This window comes from Macrosteles quadrilineatus, unplaced genomic scaffold (assembly GCF_028750875.1).
Source record: "Macrosteles quadrilineatus isolate MER2022 unplaced genomic scaffold, UCM_ALF_1.0 Scaffold_7__1_contigs__length_78375512, whole genome shotgun sequence".
In the NCBI taxonomy this organism is placed as follows: domain Eukaryota; kingdom Metazoa; phylum Arthropoda; class Insecta; order Hemiptera; family Cicadellidae; genus Macrosteles; species Macrosteles quadrilineatus.
The window spans coordinates 69,550,785-69,578,509 of NW_026542600.1; the positions used below are offsets into that span (position 1 = coordinate 69,550,785).

At 35.7% G+C, this 27,725-nt stretch overlaps 1 protein-coding gene across 1 annotated transcript in view; it reads left to right on the forward strand.

Moving 5' to 3' along the window:
- Window positions 1–27,725, forward strand: part of LOC128998147 (collagen alpha-1(I) chain-like) — a 60,261-nt gene that overhangs the window by 27,500 nt on the left and 5,036 nt on the right. The window contains exons 11-32 of the mRNA XM_054424151.1: window positions 346–470; window positions 1,203–1,409; window positions 1,986–2,084; window positions 2,619–2,727; window positions 3,704–3,891; window positions 4,944–5,160; window positions 6,631–6,719; window positions 10,094–10,255; window positions 11,092–11,253; window positions 12,176–12,373; window positions 14,385–14,438; window positions 15,267–15,357; window positions 16,698–16,958; window positions 17,710–17,843; window positions 18,296–18,565; window positions 21,775–21,990; window positions 23,032–23,121; window positions 23,623–23,748; window positions 24,233–24,305; window positions 25,966–26,162; window positions 26,407–26,608; window positions 27,423–27,595. Of these exons, the coding sequence (XP_054280126.1) occupies window positions 346–470; window positions 1,203–1,409; window positions 1,986–2,084; window positions 2,619–2,727; window positions 3,704–3,891; window positions 4,944–5,160; window positions 6,631–6,719; window positions 10,094–10,255; window positions 11,092–11,253; window positions 12,176–12,373; window positions 14,385–14,438; window positions 15,267–15,357; window positions 16,698–16,958; window positions 17,710–17,843; window positions 18,296–18,565; window positions 21,775–21,990; window positions 23,032–23,121; window positions 23,623–23,748; window positions 24,233–24,305; window positions 25,966–26,162; window positions 26,407–26,608; window positions 27,423–27,595 (3,443 nt within the window). The remainder of the gene's footprint in view (window positions 1–345; window positions 471–1,202; window positions 1,410–1,985; window positions 2,085–2,618; window positions 2,728–3,703; window positions 3,892–4,943; window positions 5,161–6,630; window positions 6,720–10,093; window positions 10,256–11,091; window positions 11,254–12,175; window positions 12,374–14,384; window positions 14,439–15,266; window positions 15,358–16,697; window positions 16,959–17,709; window positions 17,844–18,295; window positions 18,566–21,774; window positions 21,991–23,031; window positions 23,122–23,622; window positions 23,749–24,232; window positions 24,306–25,965; window positions 26,163–26,406; window positions 26,609–27,422; window positions 27,596–27,725) is intronic.

Genomic DNA, 27,725 nt, shown 5'->3' on the forward strand with positions numbered 1-27,725 from the left:
ATAGTAAAATTAAAGTAATTATGATTTGTCATTTAACTTGGAAAAGATAGCTGATGTTGCTTAGGGCTGTAATTAAAATAAACCTTGCTTCTTGCTACACTTTATCATAATAAATCTGCCAAACTACTTGTGCTGTATTGCACAAAACTGTTTCAACTATTGACAAAAAGAAGTATGAATTGAGTTTTTGACATCTGACAGATTCTATTTATTTACTGTACTTGTATTTGCGTTAAAATATGCACCTAGGTGTTGTCCCCATCTCAATAAATTGATAAAACATTGGCATTGTTTGCATACTTCAATTAAATGTATCCTATCTCAAAGACTCATTTGTTTGTTTAGGACCATCTGGTGCAGTAGGACCTCAGGGCTTCCAGGGAGTCAGAGGGGAGCCTGGTGAACAGGGACCTCCAGGAGTTCCAGGACCTCCAGGACCTAGGGGACCTCCAGGTTCACCAGGGAAAGACGTAAGTAGGATCATCACAATGCAGGTTTGATTTGTGAGATTCAGTTCCAATTTTAAATATCTGCCTGTACATATATAGCATATTTTCCTATGAAATTTTGCTTCAGGAAGTTGAAATAAAGTTTTGCTTGCCTTTAGAACGGCAAAAAATTTGTATTCAGCTATTGGTAGCTGAGTGATAGAGCGCATAAGCACAGTTGAAATTTTATGAAATTTAGTTGCAGCATATACATACATATGTACATATGTATACTCTGTATGATGGAACTTGTCTCCTGCCCAGAGGTTGACCTGGGAACTGGCCAATGGTTTAAAACACGGGTCAGTCCAAGGAAAATGGAGGATCAGGAGACAGGTTCCATTAAAACGACTATAATAGGCTCTATCTATACAAGACTCAATCCCTCGTAAGATACAACAATTTGAAATTCAATTGTTGAGTGTTTTATTTTCTGTAACTTGACTGTAAAGGTTCCAAACATCAAAACTAAAAATGCACTATGTAATAGGTCCCATTGGAAACCATGGGTGAAACAACATATTGAAGCCAAATTTGAAATAAACGAATAAAATATTATCAAATTTGTTATAGTAAACAATATTGTCGAAAGAAGTCTGTCAAAAAAGTCATCCACAAAAGACTCTGATTAAAATTAAAATATCAGGAGATTTACCCATAGATCTTGTGCATAAATTGCTGCAATGTGCGATTTTTGTTTTCCTTCTCTTACAGGGAGACCAAGGAGAAGATGGGGAGGCTGGGGCTGCAGGACCATCTGGGCCCCCTGGTCCCCGGGGCCTCCCTGGCATGCCAGGGCTTCCAGGCATCAAGGGTCATCGGGGCTTTCCTGGTCTGGACGGATCCAAGGGAGAGCAAGGTCCTTCAGGGGAGAAAGGCATCCAAGGACCATCTGGTCCAATGGGAGCCATAGGTCCTATGGCAAGTAACAACTAATCAAATTGTCAAATGTATACTATCGATATGTGTTTACCTTCATTTTAGCAGCATAATGAACTAAATTAGACCACACAACAATTATCAAATAGAAATTGCAACGGCTATTTGTAATAGCAGCCACTGGATTTTATGGAAATGTTACAAACATTGAATATAAACTTTCATCAGACCACTTTCATGCATTTTAATTTTAATATAGTAGTACGGATCATTTTCAAACTATTGCTCTTAGATTGCTCCAAGCTTTCAGCTTCTACAATTAAATTGTCTCTAACTCATTAGGTAACAATAAAATAAAAATTACAATCCCTGTTGCTGACGATTTTGAATTTAATGCAATTTGAATTATCCTCGGAGCACATGTATTAGACTTTACAATTTGAAAACATGCATTTTAGTATTTGACAAAGGTAATCAATTGCTGTAGCTGAAGGACTTTTACTTCTTTATTTTTTTATAATTGCTGATTATTACTTTTAGAATGCTTGGACCTATATTAATTACTTTTTCCTGATGAGATATATATTACTCTAATGTTCATTTTGATGGCTATTCCAGGGTCCGGCGGGGCCGCGGGGGGAGCGGGGGCGTGAAGGACCACCAGGGCCACCCGGACTGCGAGGTATTGATGGTGTGGCGGGGACTCCTGGTTCACCAGTATGTTTATATAATAAATTTATTTATTTACTTGTTATCTATAAGCATTTTTTTATATTCGTATTAGCTCTAGATTATTTTTACCAAGAATTCATCCAAAACTTGTTGCATTTTTATTTATTTACACAGTTAGGTATTGCTTCAAAAAAGTCTTAGGCTGTAAAGTAAAATATGACATGAGAAAGTTTACTTTGATGTGTAAAGAAAAAAAAACTTACAAATATATGAGTGCAGTTTTAAAAAGTGAAAATCATTTTTACTCTAAGAAGAGATTACCTTGAAATAGTAAGAATAATACAAAATAAACTGGTTATCATATTTTACAGGCAGATGGTCAATTTCTTATGACTATCAAGGGTTTGTCCCTATACTTTTATCTGTGACCTCTTTCACTTTTAAATCTTGCTCTATAAATGATATTTGTACCTTGATGATGTTCCCAATGTGTGCAGCTATAAAAAAAAAACAAAAAAAAAACATGCTCAGGGTAAGATTTTTAATCAAAGCCTTAATCTACCTATGATTATATTTTAGGGAGCTATTGGTAAACCTGGACCTCCAGGTTTTCCAGGATCTCCAGGAGCCAAAGGAGACCAAGGAGCTCAAGGACCCAAGGGTAGTCAAGGACTTCAAGGACCTAGAGGTAAAATAGAGCTCAGGCTTCCACTAACACCACAAACCTGGCATTCTGGGCTCAACAACGTCACAAACATAAACTTACAGCTAGGTGCTAACGTTTCGGTCTTGTTGCAGATAGCCATCATCAGAGCAATCTGGCACTACTACAGACTTACAACCATTAGTCATTAGTGCCTGACTCCTGCTCTAATGATGGCTATTTGCAACGAGACCAAACGTTAGCGCCTTATGGGGGGTCGTCCCGCCTATCTATCCCCCGTTAATTTCTTCAACTTAAGGTACATTCTGAAAAAAATATTAGAGTTAGGGATCTAACTTTGATGTTATTAAAAAGAGTGTATGTTAATGAGTAATTACAATAGGTAACTTTTTTAAATACCAATCGGGTAATTTTAAACTATTTTTTTTTAAATAAGCTGTTGTTATTGATTTTGATAATAATTTAGTAAGTTTAGTAAATATTTTTTAAACTGTAGACCATGTATATCAGAATGTTATTAATGGAAAAAATGCAGAAAGACCTGATTAAAAATGATAAAAAAATTAAGAACATTATCTTTTATAGTTTGGGAGATAAAAAAAAATGTAAAATAAATAAATATACAAGTAAAATTAAAAAAAAAACAGCTGATAAAAAAAAAGAAATCACCTGATTGGTATTTTAATTGTTACCAATAGTAATTACTCATTAACATACACTCTTTTCAGTAACATCAAAGTTAGATCCCTACCCCTAATACTTTTTTAGAAAAATGTACCTTAAGTTGAAGAAATTTACATGGGATTGATAGTGCGGGATGACCCCCCGTATAGAAAAACTTTCTTATAAGTAAAATTTATTAAAATTAGGGCTATAATCTTACAAAAATCAACTAAAACATGTAGGTTTATGAAATGTTCACTGCATTTCTTGTTTTCTCCTTGATCATATATAAAGACTTAACATAGAGTTGTAACGGAATAAATGATTTGTCTTGTAGGAGAGTCAGGACGTCCTGGATTAGCAGGAGAAGTGGGTCTGCCAGGTCCCCCTGGCAAGGATGGGTCTCCAGGAGAGAAAGGTAGCCCAGGCACCAATGGGATTGCAGGGCCTCCAGGATTCCCAGGAGCGAGGGGTCCCCCAGGTCTCCAAGGCAGTGTGGGACCACAAGGTCCCAAAGGACTTCCTGTAAGAATTCCGTTCCTTCAAGATACAGCAATACTGAAACATAACAATATATTATACAAACCATTTGTTGGTTCACTTATCACTAATATTCTTTTATTATTATTATTTTTGAAAAAAATAAAATAAATAAAAGGGGGGTTACCACAAGTATACTAAGACCAGGAGTCAAGAAGGAGCCTAATTTCAAATGGCTCATCTTCCAACCGTGAAGTGGGATTGCCAGTTCTAAAATGACCAGATCTTGCATAAACTACATAATTGTAAAGGACCTCCCTATACAAAAGTAAAACTTTTAAACAGTTGTCAGTGGAGTGTTGGTAGAATATGCAGACTGGCTGATTCTACAGGATCATAGGAGAACTCTCATGATCTAACTTCTAAGACTCATTTGGATTCTTATGGTTTTTGCCGAATTTTCAAGAAAAAAGAAAATTAAATGTAGAACAATGAGTTTAATTGTTTTGTGACTTCGTATACTCGTAAATATATAAAACTTTGTCTTTTATCTTTATTCCAATTAGGCTATACATCTAGCATCGAGAAAGGTTCATTCCAGGTACTAATGTCGAGTCATATATGATCAGGGAACTTGGCTGGCCCTAGAAGATACCTAGAAGCAAAACCTTAGACTAAAATAACAGAAAAGGTTTCTTCTTAAAAGGAAAAAAAAAACTACATCTTTTGGGGGGATGTTTGCAGGAGTGATTTTTTAAACCTTCAACTACTTTAGAAGAATAATGAATGAATTGCCGAGGCGTGTATAAGGTCTCATATTATTTAGATCACATTAAATTAGACATTGGTTAGCCATTAGATTACAATGTGTCATGTTCAGAGCCGTATTGCTCACAGCTGGAAAATAAGAAAAATTGTTTGTTCTAATAATCCCACTCTTCACTACCACGGCCCTAATGTCTTAGCCAACATCTAATTAATTAGATGTCCTAATCAATATTAATTTGAAAGTGTATCTAACTTTTAACATATGAGTACAACTCTAATTTCAGAATGCATTGCTCTATTTATCAATAAATGATCTGACTTGTTTGTAGGGAGCGGCAGGAGAGAGAGGTTACAAGGGAGAGCCGGGGGTGAAAGGGGAGTTGGGAGCTGTGGGCCCCAGGGGATTGGCTGGGCTTCAAGGGCCAGAGGGCAAGAGAGGGAAAAGGGGGCCACAGGGCCCCACTGGTCCGATGGGCCCTGCAGGAGAACGAGGGGCACCTGGGCCTAGGGGCCTACCTGGAGCTGACGGCGCAGCTGGACCTAAAGGTATTACAAAAACTGAAACATGGAGCAAACTTGAAACACTTTTTTGGCAACTCTTGCAGAAGACCGGTGCAGTGGAAGAATTTCCACTGCTTCAGGAAAAATGAATCGCATCTTATGGTATGGGATGAAGAACACCTGTTAAATCTTGCGGAACGAGCTTCTTCTCAAATCCAGAATGGAAGTTTTTTGATTCAGCACGCCTGTGCCTCTAGTCGGGTTGCTATTTATTTGGTGTGCGCCCTTGCGATCAATATTATAAATATTGTTGCAGCAGTGCAAGCTCTTCATGTATTTTCAGGACCTCATGTGAGATCTCATCCCACTTTGGATCACAGAAAACCTTTTGCATTTGATATTAGGTTAATTTTATAGTACGAGTAGCGTTATTTCACCAACCCCATATAATATATGATTATTAAGTACCTATTATGTTATTAATTATCCTTCAAAGAAAAAGATAAATCAATCAACAATCTAAATATTTTACAAATTCGTCATATGGAAACTTTTAACTTCATCAATACTAAGAATTTATTTTAATTTATATCTAAGTATTGAAATAAATGAGTAAATATGTATCAAATCTAGTTTGCACCGTAACGAAAGTTCAATTAAGGAGAAAAATTTTGTAAAACAAAGACAATTAATTAGCTGAACGCTCAGGGAGTTAAGAGTAACACACAAAGAGAACACTTGCTGTAATTAACACCAGAGTACATGTTCCTGTCGTTACCCAGTATATTGTAAAAATGTGAACATTGTTCCCGATTTAACGATTCAGTTGTATGAGAATTTGTAAATTGATTTTTAAAATATTTCCAAACTTAAGTGTCATATTTTAGAATTATGTAAAAGATATAAATAAAATATTACATCAAATGGATGATATACCTGAGTATCTAACTAGTTATAGTGCCCTCTAGTGATTAGAAGCTCAACAGATCGATTATGAGAAAATGTGTAGCTTTTTGATAGTTTGAAACTTGACAAAGCAGTACTTGATCATTGGGCTTCTGAAAAAAATGTTTGACTAATAAAACGACTGCTCTTGGTCACTAACCCAGGTACATGAATTATCTCAGTCTATTCTGCCTTGTGTAGCTTTGTTACTGACTAAGATCAGCTGTTTCTTTAGACAGGACCCTTTATTACAAGCCCAATCCACGGTTCTAGGGCCAATCTAATGATCAAGGGCAGCTGGGTCTAGTTCTGAACCCAGTACCGGTATGGCCGTGGGCAAAAGGTTTTAGGTTGTTGGGGGCGCAAGGAAGAGAAAAATTCCCACACAATGTAAGTCAAGAGTGGTACAATTCGCTCGGGCCCATAGCGCATCACATACAAACCGCGGGCCTATTCGAACCATCAAAAAGCTATACACTTTTCTCAGGATCGATGTGGTGACCTTTTTGATTACTAGGTTAGCATTATAATCACTGAGTATATGATAATGATTTATGTACTTCTCTACAGGACAGACTGGAGACAAGGGACCCGTGGGACCTCAGGGTTTGAAGGGGTCAGTTGGGGAGACTGGTCGACCAGGTCCCCCTGGGTTACAGGTGAGCCACTCACACACGACTAACAATACATTAGGGATATCCCAATAGAATGATGCTACGATGCTGAAGAAAATAATTTTAGAGACACTCTAAAGGGTACACAAATTTGTGACCAAGGCCCAATTTGTTGTCTCCGCTTGTTAAATTAGCAGTATCATTCATTGCTGGCCTCTCAATCCTTCAGTTTGTAGAAGAACAGAGAAGTAAGGTACAAAGGAAACTTACAAAAGATGTCCGTACACTTTCAGCGTTTCAGCTCTAGAAATTTGTGACGGAAATATACTTGTGACGAGCAAGGAAGATCTCAAGCAGTGAGCACTGTGCGGAAATTCCCATCGTACAAGGCTCAGAAAGGGTCTTCCTCCACCGTGAGTATTGTAGTACATGAGGGCGGTGTTATATTTTTATCTAGACACAAGCGAATAATACTAAACTTAAGTGTATCATTGAATGTTTCCCCTGTACCTTACTTCTCCGTGGTAGAGGCCAATATGATTCCTAGTGTCCTAGTGCAACTATTGGATAACCAAATCGTCCTCTAACTTTCTGTTCTCTATGCAAATAATCAGAATCAATTGCCTGATTGATGTACAAAACTACAAAAGATCTGGCAATGGCCAATAACAATAATACTTACTTTCCATGTCCGGAAATCAGACTTCACTTTTCCAAAAATTAGCTACCAATATGGCTTTGTCATTTGCTTGTAAAATATCATCTAATGTGCAAGACTGGTCTAGGCGTAGAAAGATCAGCAGATGGCCAGGATCCTGAACATCACCGCACGCACACAAGATGTTTTCATCGTCTGGTAAGAGACCCCCATTTCTGCATGTTTGTCTTGCATTTTGGTACCTCGACCCTGAATCGGTATAGGGTCTTCTAAACCCTGTAATGTAGGTCTCCACCAGGAGCCAGTTCCTTCCTGGCTGGTATGGGAGGGTAAGTCAACGTAGCCTTCCACCTTGCCACCCGGTTGCTTGAGAGTGATCCATCCAGAACTCGTGTCCGTGATAGAAAGCTCTTTCCTGGACCGAAGCCGTCACTCTACAGGTTGGTGGCCGTGTAATGGGTGAGGAGGGTTAGTCCGTCTCTTGCCTAGTCCTTTCTACGTCGGCAGCAACATCTTGTCGGATTGATGAAGGGGCGATCCTCTATGATAGGATAGTGTTTGTGTAATGGGGTTGGTTTCAAACACCCAGTTACAATCCGAGCCATGTCATTGACTGCAATGTCAACCTTTCTTGCATATGATAATGCATTCCATACTGGTGCAGCGTACTCCACAGCCGACACACTGAGCGCTAAAGCTGAGGTTCTGAGGACATTAGGGTTAGCACCCCAGCATCTGCTGGTGAGCTTCCTGATGTTATTATTCTTTGCTGAGACTTTACCCCTTGTCGCAATACAGTGCACTTTAAATGTCAGTGTGCGGTCCAGTATGAGACCAAGATATTTAGTTGTAGGGCAATGCTCAAGACAGTCTCCCCGCCAGGTCACATTCAACTCACGGCCTGCTTCTCTATTGTTTAGGTGAAAGGCACAAACTTGGGTCTTAGCAGGGTTCGGATTGAGGTGATTTGCGTCATATAGTTCTGGGAAAGTTCATTTAGAGTCGTAGTCAGCTTCTGTTCCACCTCTTCAAAACTCCTACCTTGTGCTGCCACTGCCGTATCATCGGCATATATATACTGACGTGTAGCGTTTGGCAACGGTTGGTCGTTAGTATGTATGTTATAAAGACGCTACCCTGAGACAATCCATTTCTTTGATTCCTCCATCTACTTTTCTTGCCTTGAAGGGACATGAAAAACCTTCTGTTATGAAGAAAAGAGCCTATCATTGAAGTCAGCTGATAGTCTTTGGTAATACTGTACACTTTTCCCAAGAGTCTTCGATGGTTTACGGTATCATAGGCGGCTGTTAAATATACAAAAGCAACACCCGTGATCTGTTTTCTCTCAAACCCATCCTCAATGTGTTGGGTCAGGTTTAAAACTTGGCCACAACAAGACTTGCTAGATCGAAAGTTGTGGAATGATCTTTTGTTCCAGAAAATCGCCGATTCAATTGAGTACCAGACGTTCTAAGATTTTGGCCAATAATAAGTTTCATATATTAGAAGCAACTAGTTAACACGTTTTTTTTTTAATTTTTGTAATGAGATTAAAAATTAAAGCATATTTAAAAAACAATTAAATAGTTTAGTGCAGGGGTCTCCAACCTTTTTTACTCAAGGGCCACATTGAAAATTGTTGGAGGAAATGCAGGCCGGGCCGGACCGTCAACGTTTCAGGGCATAAGGGGAGCCCCCCTCTAAATAACCCACAAAGAGGAAGTTTTATAATTAAAAGCTCATTGATAAAGTTTTTACATTTATTGCAGATTTTTTGTTGCTATTTAACCTTTTGACTAACAAAAATTCTGTACGCTTTTGCCAATGATACTGTGACCAAACAAAATAATTGACCTACCTGACATAAAAACTTTTTTGTATATAAACGGTGTTTCTCATATACTTTGTCATAAATAAATCACGATCACTGAATATCATCGTAGAAATTTTACTGATACCGCAAAAGATATTGTGTCGGGATCATGGGAGACGATCGCGGTATCTCCGAGACCACAAAAATGCTTGTGAGTGTTGCCGCAATCGCGAATGACAAGCGTATTATCACTGGGATCGAGAATGCGGATCTCATTATTACCGAGATTGCAACATTTACCTGCGAGTGTTGCTGCTACCGTGAATGATGACCATGGTATTGCCGAGACCGCAAAATATTCTCACGAGGGTTGCCGCGATCGTGAATGACGATCACGTTATCTCTGAGATTGAAACATTTACTTACGGGTGTTGCTGCCATTTTGACGATCATCGATTTATACCAATTAAATGAAAATTATTATTTCCCAGTAAGCCTTTGCGGGCCGGATAAAATCTGTTCACGGGCCGCATCTGGCCGCGGGCTGTAGGTTGGAGACCCCTGGCTTAGTGATTTAAGTATAAACAAACTGAATATAAGTAGATGACTGCAAATGAGCACTGGTTGTTTGCTCATTTGCAGCAACATAAAGAAATTTCCTAGTTTTGTCAATTTAAGAATTTTGTTTAGCAAAAGTGTGTTTCATGTTACAAACACTTGATAGGGTTAAGATACAAATTCTATTGACCTTATGAAGATTATGTTGAGCTCTTACAAATTGGGAAACAGTTTTGTATTTTGTTTGTGGAGGTAAGTGAGGTTGAAATGAGTTTTTTTTCAACCTGAATAGAAGATTTAACAATATTAAAAAAATATATATGTATAAAAATTAATAAATATAAATATGTATTTTTATATATTTTTTTATAAATATATATTTTTTAGGGTTTGAGAGGACCTATAGGTCGAACAGGAGCGCCAGGAAAGCCGGGTAATCCAGGAGAGCGAGGGATACAAGGAGCAGATGGGAAGCCAGGAGATCAGGGACCTCAGGGACTTCAAGGACTTCCTGGACCTCTGGGTCCTCCAGGAGATAAGGGAATAACAGTAAGTTTTCATATTTCTTTTTCATCACTTGACCACTCTGTTGATATAACGCTTGAAGTTTTATGCAAACAATTTTATGCTTACTTTAAATAAATCACTACTTTACTTAAAATCTTTTAGTCATAAGATTCTTTATGGATACACATACTGATTGCACGAGACACAAAAAATGAAGATGGTAGAGAAGATTGCTTATACTTTTATACTTAATTGGTCTTGTTAATATTATTGGTCGTATCATTCAAGTTTCGCTCCAAACTATGATTCTTAAAATTGATAAGATGTAGAATTATATTTCAGGTAAGGCTGTACAAAGGCCTACGGTTTGCATGCGATGCACTATGGGACCGAGAGATATCTTTGCCCTCTCCAACTAGACCATTATAATTATATTGAAAGGAAAAATAAACAAGAATAACAATTATTTAGATTAGTAGGTCCGTATTAAAGCGTTCTGGTTTAGTGAGAGTTTCCCTTGAATCTAAATTAATTGCCCAGTAGTGATTTTGTCAGTTTATGTATAGCTTAATTTCAGTAGCTTCATAACACCTTGTGTGGGTATTTTTTCCTCGCGCCCCTAGCAAACCTAAAACCTCTTGTACTCCCGGGCCCATTTATTAAATTTATCACTGCTGTATATGTTAAGTAAGTATAATAAATGTTAAATATCATCCATGCCCAAATACATAATACAAATTATGATAGTCAACCATCTATTGTTTATAATAATATTAGCTAATTGTTGAAGTAAGAAAGCTAATATTAAAATCACTAGTTTATATAGTATATGTAAATACTGGACACATTGATAAACAGTTTAAAATGCATTTTTGTAGGGAGAACCAGGAAAGGATGGTGAGCCAGGACCACCAGGAATGAATGGACCCCGTGGAGATCCAGGAAAAGAAGGACCTCCAGGTATACAAGGACCTCCGGGACCTGCAGGATTAGATGGGGAGAGAGGAGCAGTAGGTCCACCAGGTCCAACCGGTTTCCAAGTGAGCAAATGATATTGTGACTAGATTAAGGAATGATTTTAATTAAAGAAAATAAATATGAGGACGAAGTCAATATAACAAATATACCCAAATGGTCTTAATTTATTTTCTGTACTGAAGTGAAATGATATTTTTACCAAAAATGTAGGTTACATTGTAAGAACTTTTAGCTTTAACTTCTGACCAGGTGCTTACAATTCCACATAAGACAAGCAAAACTTTTCACAGAAAAAGTTAATGAACACTTTCCACTTAGTTTTATCACTGAATATAATGTCTTCTGAGTCAACTTGTTCTCCATTGAAAACAATATTGCCATTATAATATTCTGAGCAATGGATGTGTCAACACAAGTGATTGGACTTCAATATGTAAGATTGACATGATTCTCCTGAAAATTCACATTGATTTGAGGGTTTGAAACCAATTTTCCTTTCAAATGTTTGATCATTGACTATACACAGAATAGACTTCCCATGTAATGTAAAAATTTGAAGAAAAAAAAAAAAAAAAACATGGTGCAATCTGTTGAGATGGTTCTAGATAGAAAGTTTTAGTTTGTTAAATCAAGGAGGATTGTAGGATAGGTTAAGAATGCACTACTAAAAACATGCATTCATGATGTAGTGTATTGGTTTGGGATTGTTTCGATTTTATTGACATTGAATGTGTATTAAACTTAATTATTGATATATTTTTGAAATAAGTTTGTTAGGTATACTGATTTTCCCTCTATTAGTGTCATACTTTTTCTTTAGCCACAAGAAAATTTGGCATTATTTGTCTTGGTACCTTCATTAATCTTCAACCTAATCTTTAGATTCTGGTGTGCCGTAAGTCTACTGGACCAGCCCTTACATACATACATGGTTATATTCTAATACATTTTGTATGCTTAAATTATTATTTATTTCCTACGCAGGGCCTGCCTGGTATATCCGGCAATCCAGGATCGCCCGGCAAGGATGGAGAGCCGGGAATCCAAGGGGCCCCGGGACCACCAGGAGCTGCAGGCTCGAGGGGGGAGAGAGGGTTCCCAGGAGAGCGGGGTCCTGTGGGCCCCGTCGGACCGGCCGGGTCTCGTGGGGAAGCTGGTGCACAAGGTAGCGATGGGCCCCCGGTGAGTAAGCACTACAGTACAACATAACATAGTTATTATTACCAAGCTAGTGAGAAAGTGGTACTTTTTAAAAGAGAGACAATTATTTTGAAAAATTAGTTTAAAAAAGACACTGCAAACAAATAGCACATTATATTTAGTTTACAGTTGTTTTTATGTGACAACTAAAACTTACTTCAGTAGTAAAAAAATTTAATAAAACATTGATTTAATACAATATGGAGTTAAAAAAAAAACAATTGAAAACAGTTGGATATCATAATTGCACCATTTTCTAAATATAAATTTTCAGTAAGAATTAGTATCTATCAATGAACTAATAACATATTTATTCATGAAAGTACAAGTTTGTACATTTTAAGTTAGCAGGTATATAGTATTTGATAACTTAGTTGCATGTTATTGGAAATAAATAAAATATAGGACTATTCTAGATCAGATGGATTAGCAAGAAAAAAACAATTTCTAAGGAGTAAGCTGGTCTGCTTATCATAAAATATTCATTCAGTTTTCCCTTGAATTTACCAATTATAAAAATGAGTGATACAAAACAATATTTTATCTTTAACAAATTTAAAAATAATCTTTATTGGACAATATATGAACTCTGTGATCGTGTGCTTGTGATATACTGAACACATATAAAGTTTTGATTAAAAGAGCTAATCCCACATTGCAAAAGGTTTCTGTAATCGTTATTACTTTGGGAAACGTAAATTGATTTTACCTTTTTTATTTCCATACAAAAAGTTTATTCAGTCATTTATGGGATTCAGCAAAAAGTATTCATATTTTCCAAGAGCAAGTTTCAAGTATAAATACAAATCTTTCTATTCCATGTATATAATTGCTATATAACTTAAGGGTTCTGTGTTTTCAAATTGTAAAATATTATTTTGATTTACTTTTAAAATAACAGTAGGTTTTTCATATTTTGTACTGTATTATTTTGAACTGTATTTGTTTTTTCTCAGGAAAGAAATCCAGGATTTTGTACAATATCATTTTGAAAGGGATTCTGTAAGAGTCCTTAAAAGCATTGCAGACCAGTTTATAATATTATTTAGAAACTTATGAAAAGTAGATTAGTGTTGCAATAATAATTCATAATGACTGGTCAATTAATTTGAAAGTAGAACTGCCAAACGGTAACTTTATGGGTCCATTCTGTATTGCTATCAGTCACAAAATGACTGACCCAGTATTTTACATATATATTTAAGCTTATAACCAATGGATTGACTTATATTAGGCAAGGGTATAAAGTTAAATATGTTGGCTGTTCTGTTAACTCGCCCGTAGTATTTTATTTTTGTTGTGTTGTTGTAATTGAATTCTTGTTTCCTGTGTCTACTGACGACAATTTCACGTCAACTGATGAGTCTTTTCATAAACAAACAATAAAACATTGATTTTCTTCTGAGCAATTGACAAGAAACAATACATATAAAAAATATAAACAAATTTATATAATGAAACTAAAAAAAAAAAAAAAATTATATGATGAAACTTTTATAGGTACCATATTATGATGAAACCTTTATAGGTGCCATGTATGGTGTGTGTGGAAATGACCCATACAAAATATATAGTATGGCATTTTTAGTATAATCGACAAATAAAGATGTCATGTGTTTCTTCCTGAAGACAATGTTATACAGTAGAACCTTGATAACAAGACTCTCACAGGGATCATAAAAAAGACTTGTTATCAAGGTTGACTTCTTATCGAGGTTTGCAATAACATGTGATTAGGGGTAAAATAATTTCAAGGGGATTTGAAAATTACCCTTGTTATCAAGGGTGACTTGTTATAGAGGGTCTTCTTATCGAGGTTCTACTGTACAATAAAGTATATAGGTACCCTTATTATAAATAATAACTTTTATTCATTTAAAAATTTACAATGAAAAATTCACTGGAATTTTAGAGAATCAAACAGGGAGTTCCAGGGTTAAAAGTTAATATTTTGCATTTATCTTATGATCAACTTTCCCATAATTATTTTCAGGGTCCGCCAGGAGCTAGAGGTGAGAAAGGACATTCAGGACCCCTTGGTTTGGTGGTGAGTACAGCAGTCAGCTATACATACAACTCAATGCATAGTAAAACATACTCAAAGATGTAGATCAAATTAAAGATTACTTTTTAAGTATAGCTAGAATTATAGATTGGATTGAAATAAATTCCCACGTAAAACTGCAAAGTAGTTCATACTACTGTTAATAAATAGTTGTTATCTCTGCACACTAATACACCTCTTACAGTCTAAAAACATTCAGTTTGATATTTTATGGTTTTTTTACATTTAGAGTTAAGAAGTAAATGAAATTTCATCAGTAATAAATAAACTTTGATAATATACTAATACCAAATACTTATCAAAACTAACATATTGCATTCAGGAAGATTCTTAAAAATACAATTTTCTGTCTACACACAAAACATTAAGTCACAGAGAAATAAGGCACAGAGGCAACACGCTTATGGGACCGCATTCATTTCTAGCATGTTGTGCCAGAAATATCAATTATCAATTATCAATTATTGAGATGGGGACGCCACCTAGGTGCGTATTTTAACCCAAATATGAGTGAAGGATGAGTGTAGATACACTAGTGACGAGCAAGGAAGAGCCTGAGCGGCGAGCACTGTGCGAAATTCCCAATGCACAGGGCACAGGGTCTTCCTTCACGTGAGCGCTGTAGTACATAAGGGCTAGGGGGCGGTTCTAGACATTGCACTAGTGCCAGACACCACTTAGATGTACCATCGAATGTTTCCTCTATACCTTGCTTTTCTGTGAGTAAGTGCAGTTCTGGGGTATAGTCTTATACAATTTTTACAAAAAATACATTTTTGCCACCACTATATAGATTACACTTTTGTGTAGGGTCTACCAGGAATGAGGGGAATGCCGGGGCCCTCTGGAGAGAAAGGGGAGAGGGGAGCTCTGGGGCCCGTAGGCCCTGAGGGGCCCGCAGGTAATGTCAACCTCTTATCTTCATAATTTACTGATTTCTCTATTGAGTATAATCATTGACTATATAACACTATAGTGTTATATAGCCAATGGTATAATATCATAGTAGTGAAACCTGTCAGAAAACTTTGGTATTGATAAAAAAATATTACACCCCATTTTTTTCAATATTCGAAAAGTAAATAGGAAGAACTTTTGAAAAAAATATATTTCACTTGAAAGTTAAAATGAAACTATAAAAAGTATGATTTATCATGAAATATAACTTGAATTTCAATATTAATCATGATTTAATTCCAAACAAATCTGATAATACTACAGTACTTTGAAGTTACATGAAAAATATTTTACCGTTAATGAGGATAGTGGAAAAATTGAACTTTACAAATCCTCAGGACATTAGAAAACCTCTCTTTCTCATTAAAGTAGATTATTTATACTGCCAGTGCATGTGTCAGGCTAGGTTAATGTTTTGCATTAGTTTTGAAATAAGTTCATTCACTATCCTAATTATTTAAAGATGATTATCTGAATAAGGACAGGTGTCTTTCAATGGTGTTCCATTTATTTTTACAAAAATAACCCATAGAAGAGTTATCTATGGAAATTGTCATAAATCCATGAACATTTGAGTTATTTTGCAGTTTGATGTGTTATTTTATTGTCATTATTCTTTTATTAAAAACCTTTGAAAAGATTAAGTGTTTGGCAAATGGGGTTGTATTTTATAATATGTCAGAGTTGTAAACAAAATACCCTGTTTTTTGGTACAGTAGTAGGACAATCCTTTATTTTAACAAATACTATATTTTGTACTTGTCTCAAACTTTATCTCTACTATCTGAAAATCTTAAGGTTTATATTTGTGAAAATTATAATGATTCTGATTTCTAACTAGGCACTTTAATGATTTCAACCCCCCAATAGCCCTGTTCATGGAATTCCCTTGGAAATAGTCCACAATACTTTATGAAAAAATGTACAAACAATAAATTACCAAACAACATTGAATTTCAACAATCATATTATGAATCTCAAAATTGCTAAACAACAAAAGAAATTACAATTTTAAGACTTTTAAATACTGACATGATAATATAAAGATATATCCTGAGAAACTCCTGTTTGTTATTTAGTATTTAGTACTAAGTTCTTTTTTTATATATAATTACACCTATTACTATGCTAAGTGAATGTAAAGTCAGTAAAATAAACAATTATTGACAACAATGTGTTCATAAAAGTCAAGGCTTAAAAGATTTGGGTCACAGATTTCAACATAGTTCATCTCCCCTTTTTCTGTCCTTTAAACCTATATTTATTCTGATATCACATTCATAGGACGGCAAGGTGAAAGAGGGCCCCAAGGATCTGTGGGGCCTCAAGGGCCTCCAGGTGAACCGGCAGAGAGAGGGGACACGGGCCCCCCAGGACCCCCTGGAGAGATCGGTGCCCCGGGAAGTCCAGGAGAGAGGGGACCAATGGGTCCGCAAGGACTGCAAGGGTTCTCTGGGCCACAAGGTCTTGTAGGACTTCCCGGAGTGAAAGGGGAGAGAGGACTCACCGGTTTGAAGGGAGAGCAAGGCAATCCAGGACCTGTTGGTAAGTTAACACTGATAGAAAACTTTAGGATGTTGTCAATATTATTTGGAACCTTCCTGATACTGTTGTCATTTATTTAATGTTATAAATAATGTTTTAAAACACTGAATTAAAGGCAGATATTGCGAAATTGTACAATGAAATTAAGAAACTTCAACGATATGACGGGAGTCCCTTACAGTAATGGGGAATTTGCATACAACGTGTTAGCAAGCATTGCCGGCATCGTGGGCTTCATGTATCATCCTGCAGAGATTTATCTCACGTACCCCGAGGTAACAGCCAAACTCTGCCAATATTTGTCAAATTCATCTATCGCACCGTTAAGTGGGGCTAGATGGACATCTGGCGGAAGAAGAGGACCCTATAGCAAAATTAACATTAATTAACTTAAATATTTTTACTGTACGACATTTTTTTAAACTGCTGTTTGGTTCAACAGAAGAGATGTCTCTACTAAAATTTTCCAGTTTGGTGAGGTTTTACTGTAAATCTAAATGAATTACCCAAAAGTGCTTTTGTCCGTTTATGTCAGTGGTATAGCTATAAATTTTCCAATGTGGGAAAACAATTGTTGCAGAAAATTACGGGTCGCTTACCAAAATATAGTTTCTTTGGGAAAAGCAGAGTGGGAATGTTTTACCACTCGTTCTCACCCCAATTCACCACTGGTTATCAATGTATAGCTCCAATTCAGAAGTCTTTAAGGCTTAAAACAGAAACCATACTAACAATCTTGAATGTTTTACAGGAAACCCAGGAGAGTCAGGGCCACCTGGTCTGGTTGGTTTGACAGGAGCCAAAGGGGCAAGGGGAGAGCCGGGATCCCGGGGAGAGCAGGGGATGATGGGTCCTCCTGGAAGACCCGGAGAGGCGGGTCAGGCTGTAAGTTGTACAGGATCAAAATACTTCCCCACCCTTAAGCATTTGTAAACATATGCTTAAAATATGTTTTACTACTGTACTCTCAGCACAAGATATACATCATCCGTGTTTATTTTGTATTTTTTAAACTAAATACAAATCTCACAGAGCTTACCAATAAATAATAAAAAAATCTTAAATTAAATTAAATTATATTTTAAAATCATCTTGGATAAGAAAAAAACAATAACAAGAGAAACTATAAGGACATTTTATCATTTGCTACTGATTGGAAATGTTTCACAAAATTACGTATTGTTAGATTTGCATATTGTAAACTGGCTAAAACAATTGAGGCACCAATTTGAAATTCCTTTTAGTTACATTATCCTGCAACCCCCACTGGGACAGATAGTTCATGCAAGTCAGATGTAAAAGGTGAAGAGAAGGTTAATTATAGTGATTGGTTGTAGGGTCAGCCAGGGACTTCAGGTAGTCCAGGACCTTCAGGAGTTCCAGGGATAAAGGGAGCACCAGGGGACGTTGGTAGACCAGGACAGCCGGGCCCTGCAGGACTACCAGGTCCTCAGGGGCAAGAGGGAGTGAAAGGAGAGCGAGGAGGTGAAGGGCCACAAGGAAACCCAGGGCCAGCTGGTCCTCAGGGCCCCCCAGGAGATAGGGGCCTCCCTGGACTACCAGGCCCCACTGGCCCTGCTGGGGCCAGAGGACTAAGAGGAGCACCAGTAAGAATTTAAAATAATTAAAAATTCATATTGCACTATTTGATTCATGCGTTTTCAAAATTATGTGAATGCTGAGGTAACAATTAACATAACAGAATTTCTAATCCTCAGGGACTAACGTAGGTAATCAAAAATTTATACAGAATAACTGGTTTAGCTCTATCTACTACTAAATAAAAACATATAGTTTTGTACAGAAAATAATTAACTACTTGGATGAAAGTTAAAATACCTGATTGCAACATAATAAATTGTTATACAAGTTAAAGTTACAAAAGAAAAACATTGGAAGAATGTACAGCATTTTAAAAGTTTTCACTGTTAATTTAGGTAAAGAGTCTAAATTAATAACATAAATACATATATTCAATAAATGAACATGAAAAGGTAGGAGAATATGAATTGAGATGGTAAAAAGAGATAAGTTAAATGACATAAAGGGAAAGTAGAGGAAGGGATAAATGAAGGGAATTGTCTCTTGGTCAGGGGGGTGGTGGGGTTGTGTTGGAAGGGGGAGAGGGTCTGCCCCTGGGAAGTTGATGATTAAACAAAACTGTTATCCTTGTCTCCAGAGGCGTCTCTAGTGTCAAAATACCTTTACTGCTTCTGTAAATGACTCTGGAGAAATAATCAACGCTTATTGTTAACTGCGCTGCTTCATTTAACATATAAACTGCAAAATTACAATTTCAAAATAGTACAAAACTTATATGAGAATTTCTCACAACATTAATTCATTCTCCTAACCAATATAATTGTAATAACGAACCACGCCTTCTAAATGTTGATTCATAATCATTAATTATCATATTCAACAACTAACATAGCTAGAACAACAAACCACACCTCTAAACATTGACTCCTAATCTTTAAAATTCACAATCAACAACCACCAAAGTTACAGCTACAAACCACACCTCTAAACATTGATTAATAATCTTTAAAAATCACAATCAACGACCACCAAAGTTACAGCTACAAACCACCGTCCTTTAAACATTGATTCATAATCTTTCAAAATCACAATCAACGACCACCAAAGTTACAGCTACAAACCACCGTCCTTTAAACATTGATTCATAATCTTTCAAAATCACAATCAACAACCACCAAAGTTACAGCTACAAACCACGCCTCTAAACATTGATTAATAATCTTTAAAAATCACAATTTACAATCACCAAAGTTACAGCTTCAAACCACACCTCTAAACATTGATTAATAATCTTTATAAAATCACAATCAACAACCACCAAAGTTACAGCTACAAACCACTGTCCTTTAAACATTGATTAATAATCTTTAAAAATCACAATTTACAATCACCAAAGTTACAGCTTCAAACCACACCTCTAAACATTGGTTAATAATCTTTATAAAATCACAATCAACAACCACCAAAGTTACAGCTACAAACCACACCTCTAAACATTGATTCATAATCATTAATCATAATAATCAACATCCACCAGTTACAGCTTCAAATCCCACCCACACCTCCAAACCTTAATTTATAATCATTAATCACCATAATTATAATTACCAACCATACAGTAACTATCACAAGAATACTCCTGTTCTTATTTCTATCTGAATTTTGGCATTGTTGTTTACCGAATTCATCAATAAAATTTTCAATTAATCTTTTGATAATATAAGAGAAATACTCATATGTTCGTTTATGTTAAGTTGAATAAAAACTAATAAGTATATTTATTAATTTGCCTGGTTTTAAAGTGGTTATCAGCTATTACTTTTTACATTTTGTGGATCAATTACACATTCTATAAAGTCCTACTTTTGCTGTATTTGAACATCCTACTAGAAACTTGTTGATGCTAGATTTGAACAAAAAGTAGTTTATAGTCGAGGGAAATTGCTAGAATTTATGAAAAATAATAAATTATTTTTGAACCCATTTTATAGAGCAATATTGACATCTAATATCTATCTTTGATAAAAGTGGCTTTTAATTTTTCAACGGAAAACGCTATAAACATATATAATTTCTTCAATTTATACTAAACGTTTGTTAATTCAGAATAAAATTTTGTATGGAACAATTTACAAAATATTAAAACACAATATCTTTCTCACAAGGGATTAAAAGGACTGTTGACCAAGGATTATACCCTCAACCTGCAATTATAAGGCTTTAGAAACATCTGTGTTTAAATTTAATCAGCAGTTTGATTGCGTTCGATTTTAATTAATCTTTTTAAAAAATTTGATTGAAAATAATGACTTTAATATTATAACAATTAATTATTGGCACAGTGGTATGTTATTCAAATACTAATGTAACAAGATAGATAAATTTAGATAGTTAAATTTAGTAACGAAATGTTGATTTGGGCCTAAAAAATAAGAGATAGAACAAAGGTTGTCATAACCTTTTTGAAGGACAATATATTTAGGGGTAGGTTATCATTAACCGTTTGAAAGCTAGACACAGAAATGTTAGCCACTCACACAACCTCCCCCCCCCACGAGTTGTGACCTCCCTAGAAATGCAACATCATCGATTTTTACATCTACTAGATATCCCCAACAATAATCAAAAGTCAAATTTAGACAGACTTTCAGTGAAACCCGTTTAGTGCCTGGATTATTATAACAATTAATTTTTTTGACCAAGAACTTTAAATTTTACCCATGGTATTACCAAAACACTTAAGCTTAGAAAAAGCATTCCCAGGATCAAAATTGTCTTTAAAATGTATTCAAACTTTACAACCGTCTTGAACAGTTAGGATTTATGTGAACAATATTCGTCTGTAAAATATAATAAATTTAAAATGGTAAAAATGAAGGGGTTTTCTACTAATATTACGTTTAGAAATATCATAAATTTTGACGATTACTGCAGTACTTTGATATAAGGATTCATCATTCATCGATGGTGTACATTAACCTAAATATGTATGAACTAGTGTATGAAGTGTTGTATGGTTTTGCAGTTCTTTCTGCTGATTGAAACCAGATGATTCTTTTGGTGGGATCGGGATCATTTACAGACCAATGACTTCTCTCTTTAATTTCAAACAATGAAAAAGTTATAGTTTTCCCCAGTGGCGAACAAAAGACATCATAGCCACTTAAATACCTAACAAAATACAAACCTTTTTTATACCGACTTTTCAAATAGTCTAAGATTTTCCTGTGTATACTTTTATAAATAAATATACAGAAGCCTTAAATATTTTCAGGGAGAATCAGGAATACCTGGAAAACCTGGTTTAGAAGGGTCTCCAGGACCCCAGGGTCTTCCAGGAAATCCCGGACCACCAGGACCTCTTGGAGAGCAGGGACCAGAAGGGCCACCCGGAAAAATAGGACCTCCTGGAATAACTGGCAGACCTGGAGACAAAGGACCCATAGGAACACCAGGAAATCCTGGGTCCCCTGGACCTCCAGGACTAACAGTGAGTAATCTCCAGTAACACATTTTTTTTTTTTGTGTCCATGCCAGTGGAATTTTGTATGGAGAAATTTTAAACCTTTAAGGTTAAGCATCTGCCAAATGTTTGTGGATATGTCAGGATTGAACATTTCTGTTGTACCAAAGTCCAAGACACTACAATCACAAGGCTAATAATTTTAACAAATTTAACAACAAAACATCCTCTAACCCAAGTAGAAACAAACCTTAAAATTGTCTTCAGCTGATTTATGATACTTGTCTTGTCCAAAGGAGTGAAACCTTTATATAAATCTTTTAAAATATGGATAGAAGAATCAAAACTTGGTATGTCCCACATCCAGTTGAAAACAGAATGGCGTGAAATAAATTCTAAAAATATTTTTTTGTAAATTTTCTTTAAAGGTTGATGTTTGGTTAATTTGGTATAAACATGTTATAAAACATTCAAAACATGGTTTAGAGATATATTTGTAGGGTTTCAAAAACATTTTCTATATTACTAATCAATATTTTAACTTGATATGATATATTTTAAACATCTGTATTCAGATGATAATTTCAACGAGAAAAATATTATTATTTACAAAATGAAAATTCATGTCACATTTCTACTTGAATAAAATACATTGGACATACTTTTCTTCTGGTTTAGCATATCAAAGCCTCAAAGAGCCTTGTTTAGGATTCAAACAAATGTTATGGTTAGACTTTTACGTTCTATAGGAAGCTTGCTGAATAATTTTAACTTTTGAATTGCTTCGATTTTGTAACATTACAAAATCTTATATCTGGAAATTTGAAAACCTTAATTTAAAACATTCATCTTTAAGATATTTAACTTTGCATTAGTTACAGTTCATAGATAATATTTTGGGCAGATTTATTGATGAAGTATATTATTCATGTTCCATTAGTTTATTGTTCAGATATCATTTTATGGTTGTACTAGTTTATTAGTTCATTGTTCCACTTAATTTCACTGAGGTATTTGATAGTTAATTGTGCTAGTTGTTTCTACAGAGGTATTTTATGGTTGTCCTAGGGTCCTCCAGGATCCAGTGGTCCCCCAGGTGCAGCTGGAGAAAGAGGTCCAAGGGGCGAAACAGGTCCTCAAGGAGTTGAGGGACAAGTGGTAGGTCCAAAGAACTTAAAAAAAACATCACACAGACAGTATTTATCATTAATAGTTTAAAAGGCAAGGATATTGTCATTTTTTGAACTCAAATAGTGTAAATATTTTATGATATGATGGAGGAAAGTTTATATTACCTCAACATGCCATACGTTCCTATATAACCAGTAGGGTTACATGTTTTGACTATGTTGTTTGGCAAATACCTTGTTTTGCATTTTATAAACCTGCCTTTCTAAATAACTTCTGCTCAGATTGTATAACTCAACTTCTAAAGAAAATTTTGAGTTTAGAGATGTTAGATAATAATTAATTCATAAAATGATTTAACTGATCATTATCATGAGCAAAACTTATTCATTAATATTTTATTAAGTTTAAAAACACCTTATTGCTTGAAATAAAACATACCGTACTTAATATGAGATAATATTTACTTTTATAAATACAACACAATTTATATCTCGACATGAGATAAAAATCCTGTTTTTTTAAACTTAGGGTCCAAGAGGAAAACCAGGACCACCAGGACCAGAAGGGGTGAAAGGAGAGAGAGGGGAGTTAGGGCCCAAGGGATCAAAGGGCCACAGAGGGCTTAATGGTCTTCAAGGACTTCCTGGTCTACAGGTACTGACACATAATTTCTCTATTTCAACGACACTTCAATGAATCATAGCAAATATACATTATCTAAAACTTATATGGATTAGTATATTTAAGCTGTTGTATGGGTTCTATCAGTCAGTATGTTTAAATGCTGTTGATATGGTCAGTGGTTGTTCACAACAGTTCTGATCTTTTTTATAACTATAAGATATTTTATTGATGAAATTACTAATATGAAACTATATAAAGAAAATAAATATTATTAAATTATGCCTACAGTATATATACATATATTTTCTTTGTGAAAATTGAAAAATAGTTAATTTGAATTGAAAATAAAGTTAATATTTAAGAGTATTATCAAGGCTCATTTTATTACACTTATACATTCGATACATTTTAAAATCAAAGATTTTAAATTAAAACAAAGGAGAAGAAGTTTGCAAGTTTGCTTGTAAACAAAACCATTTGTTATTACCAAGATGGATTCTGTGTTGTGTTTTAGGGTCCTGTGGGAGAGAAGGGAATGACAGGAGCTCCGGGATTGCCGGGTAAAGATGGGGAGCCTGGTCTCCGGGGTAAGTACCCAATCCAACATCAACATACAACAAATATCTGACATACAAATCACCAAATATGTGATGCACACGATAACATCGCTCTTGTGATACAAAAAAATCTACAAAAATATGATATACACCAGGTAAAAAAATGATTGACGCACACAACTTTTGATTATACAAGGTTAAGCAAAAGTATGGATACCACCTCTTACATTTTCAATAGGTTACAACAGGAAAACTGAACTTTGCTCTCCTATATACAGTATAGTGTGTAAATTAAGTATGGAAACAAATCTGAATTTTTTAACAAAGGTTCCCCGATATTTTACATTAAAAATGTTTGTTAAACCCCCCTAACAGGGTAGGGGGTAGATGGTGACTTATTCTTTTCAAATAGCTACCCATATTGAGTCACCCCACATTTTGAAGGGTTTGTCAAAAGAAACACAATGATGCAAACGGAGGAGATATCTCACCCCTAGACAAAATGGCAGGTATTCCAAAATTTGATTTAGGGTGTGTGAAAAAGCGCCAATTTCACAAATATGGAAACAAGTCTGTAATTTTTTACCAAAATATTCTGTTTTTGGAATTGATTGTTAACAAATGTTCCGGGATCTTTTACATAAAAGTATTTTTACCCCCACCCCAATAGGGTAGGTTGGGGCTGAGTGTGACATTTTTTTCAAATAGCAATCCCTAATTAGGTGACCCCTCATTTTGAAGGGTTGGTTATGAAGAAATACAGTGACAAAAACCTGAAGCCTCATTGTATTTATTTTTAAAACCCCTTAAACATGAGGGGTCACTCATTAGGTGCTGCTATTTGGAAAAAAAAGTCACCCCCTACCCCTGCCCTGTTAGGGGGGGTTAAACCATTTTTTTAAATGTAAAAAGTTCTGGAATCTTTGCTTACAACCAATGCAACAAACAGAATATTTCTATCTATTTCGGTAAAAAATACAGGATTGTTTCCATATTTGTGAAATTGGAGCTTTTTCACATACCCTAAATCAAATTTTGGAATACCTGCCATTTTGGCTAGGGGTGAGATGTACACCTCGGGTTTGGTCTTTGCGTTTCTTTAGACAGCCCCTTCAAAATGAGGTCACTCAATAGGGGTAGCTGTTTGAAAAAAGTCACCCCCTACCCCTTAATATTTTTATTAATTTTTTTTTAGAGGTTGGTGTCCTCTTTTAACTTTACCCGTCCACATAGACTAACTGCCTGTGCGTGGAACGTATCCAGCATGGCAAAGGGTGAGCCGGTACAGTACAAGGATGAACTGTACTGATAAAATGTTTGCGGCAGTGACCAGGATCCGAACTAGATCCGAACCCACGCCATCGCTGCCTTGTGCCCGAAGTCTGTGACGCTACCGACTGAGCCACCGACTCATCATATGCTAGGGGGGTTAAAAAATATTTTAAATGTAAAATATCGCAGAACCTTTGTTAGCAATTAATGTTATGAACATAATGTTTCAATTTATTTCGGTTTATAGTTTGTAAAACAAACTCTAAATCCATATATCTATATATATATGTGATTTACACAGCATCACCAAATATATAATGTATTACACATCATAATACATGTTATATAGTCAATGTCACTATAACCATATAAATAATAAAAGCTATTGACTCAAAATCAATACTATTTTCCTTTCCAGGGACGCCTGGCAGAGATGGTAACCCAGGACCTCCAGGCATCATGGGCCCTGCTGGTCCCCGAGGTCCCGCGGGAGAGGCTGGTAAGGATGGTTCTCCGGGAAGTCCAGGACCTCCTGGACCACCGGGACCTGCCGGGGAACCTCTTGGATATGACGCTGCTGCGTTGGCTGCGCTCTTGAACCAAGGATCGAGCAAGGTGAACACCTGTTTTATTACAAATCCTGTGTATGATCTCACTACTCATTGTTGCAGACCTCAGAGTAATTTTTACGCATACATTTTTTTATAAAAATTAAAATGTAGTAGATTAATAAAAAAAAATGATTAGCAGTCATTACGTACTTTCTTTGTCTACAATTTTAAAACTTTGATAATACTCATCATCGTACATAACTTAACAAATATTTCATGCCAAGTATCGATGTTTTGCTTGATGACAGGGCCCAGACCCTCTCAGTGGAGACGAGCCTCCTCGCTTGTTTGGCAATGATGTTACAGAAGAGGAGAGGCGAGCGCTGGTACTCAAGGCCTACGAACACCTCAAGCAGAGTTTCGAGCGCTTCAAGAAACCCGATGGAACAAAGTTCGCCCCAGCCAAGACTTGCAGAGATCTTGCAGTTGCTTATCCCAACCTGCCTAACGGTGAGTACAATATAGTTAAAAGTGTTAACTGGGAATAGTGGTTTTCTAAACCTTTCTATAATTTTATATTTTGTTCTTTACTTAAAAAGCTTAACTGAATTTCTAGGTCTATTCAGTTAAATTGTAAGCACAGTCTTATAGTGTAATTAATCAATTGATAGGTGTAAAGAAATAACATACTGTGATACGTTTAGTACAGCCTACCAAATAATCTCATCAACAAAAAATGAAATTGCAAATTTCAAAAGTAATCCATGAAAAATTGTGAATTCTCTTGCTAGAATAAAATAAACAACATTAACTGGGTGACTAGAAAATACCTAAAAATTCATTGAAGGTTAAAAGAAACGAATATGTATAACCAATCTACTACAACTTTCCAAATATTTAAAGTATATACTTTAAATACCATATATTTAAAATAAAAAGCTAATACAATTTTTCAACTCATGTATTGCTGAATTGTGGAGGTAATTTAAATACCTGTCTTAATGAAGGGTGATGACCGGTGGCGAGCTTTAAAAGGGGCCATGGGGTTTTGTACAAGAATAACTTTTAAGAACTAACATTTAACGATTCAATTTTTTTTAATTAATATTTTACTACTCTTGTGGGTGACGATGGCGACAAATCAAGGGAGATGTTCGCGATTTTCCCGTGATCGCAGGTGATGATAATAATGTCCCCGTGATCGCGGAAATGTTCGTGGGGAAGCTGCAAGGGGTGTTCGGGTTATTTTGGCCTAGGATCGTAAATATTCTAAATCCATAACTGATGATGACCTGTCACTGATCAGCGTTTCTAATCTTTCTAGGAGAGTACTGGGTGGACCCGAATGAAGGAGACATAAGGGACGCCATCTTGGTACAATGCGACATTGAGAAAAGACTGACATGCCTACTGCCACAACCAGCGGCCAGTCCCCACATAACACATCTTGGGGATGAGCAGGAGTACTGGCTATCGGAGCTCGACGCAGGCTTCAAGGTTCAACTCAATTCAAAACTGTTATTCATGAAAGTCAAAGTGATATAGCCTATTAGAGCCATTAATTGATTCACATCGTTAAAGTATGCATGAACAACGTCAATCATTTAGTTGTATAGAAAAAATATGA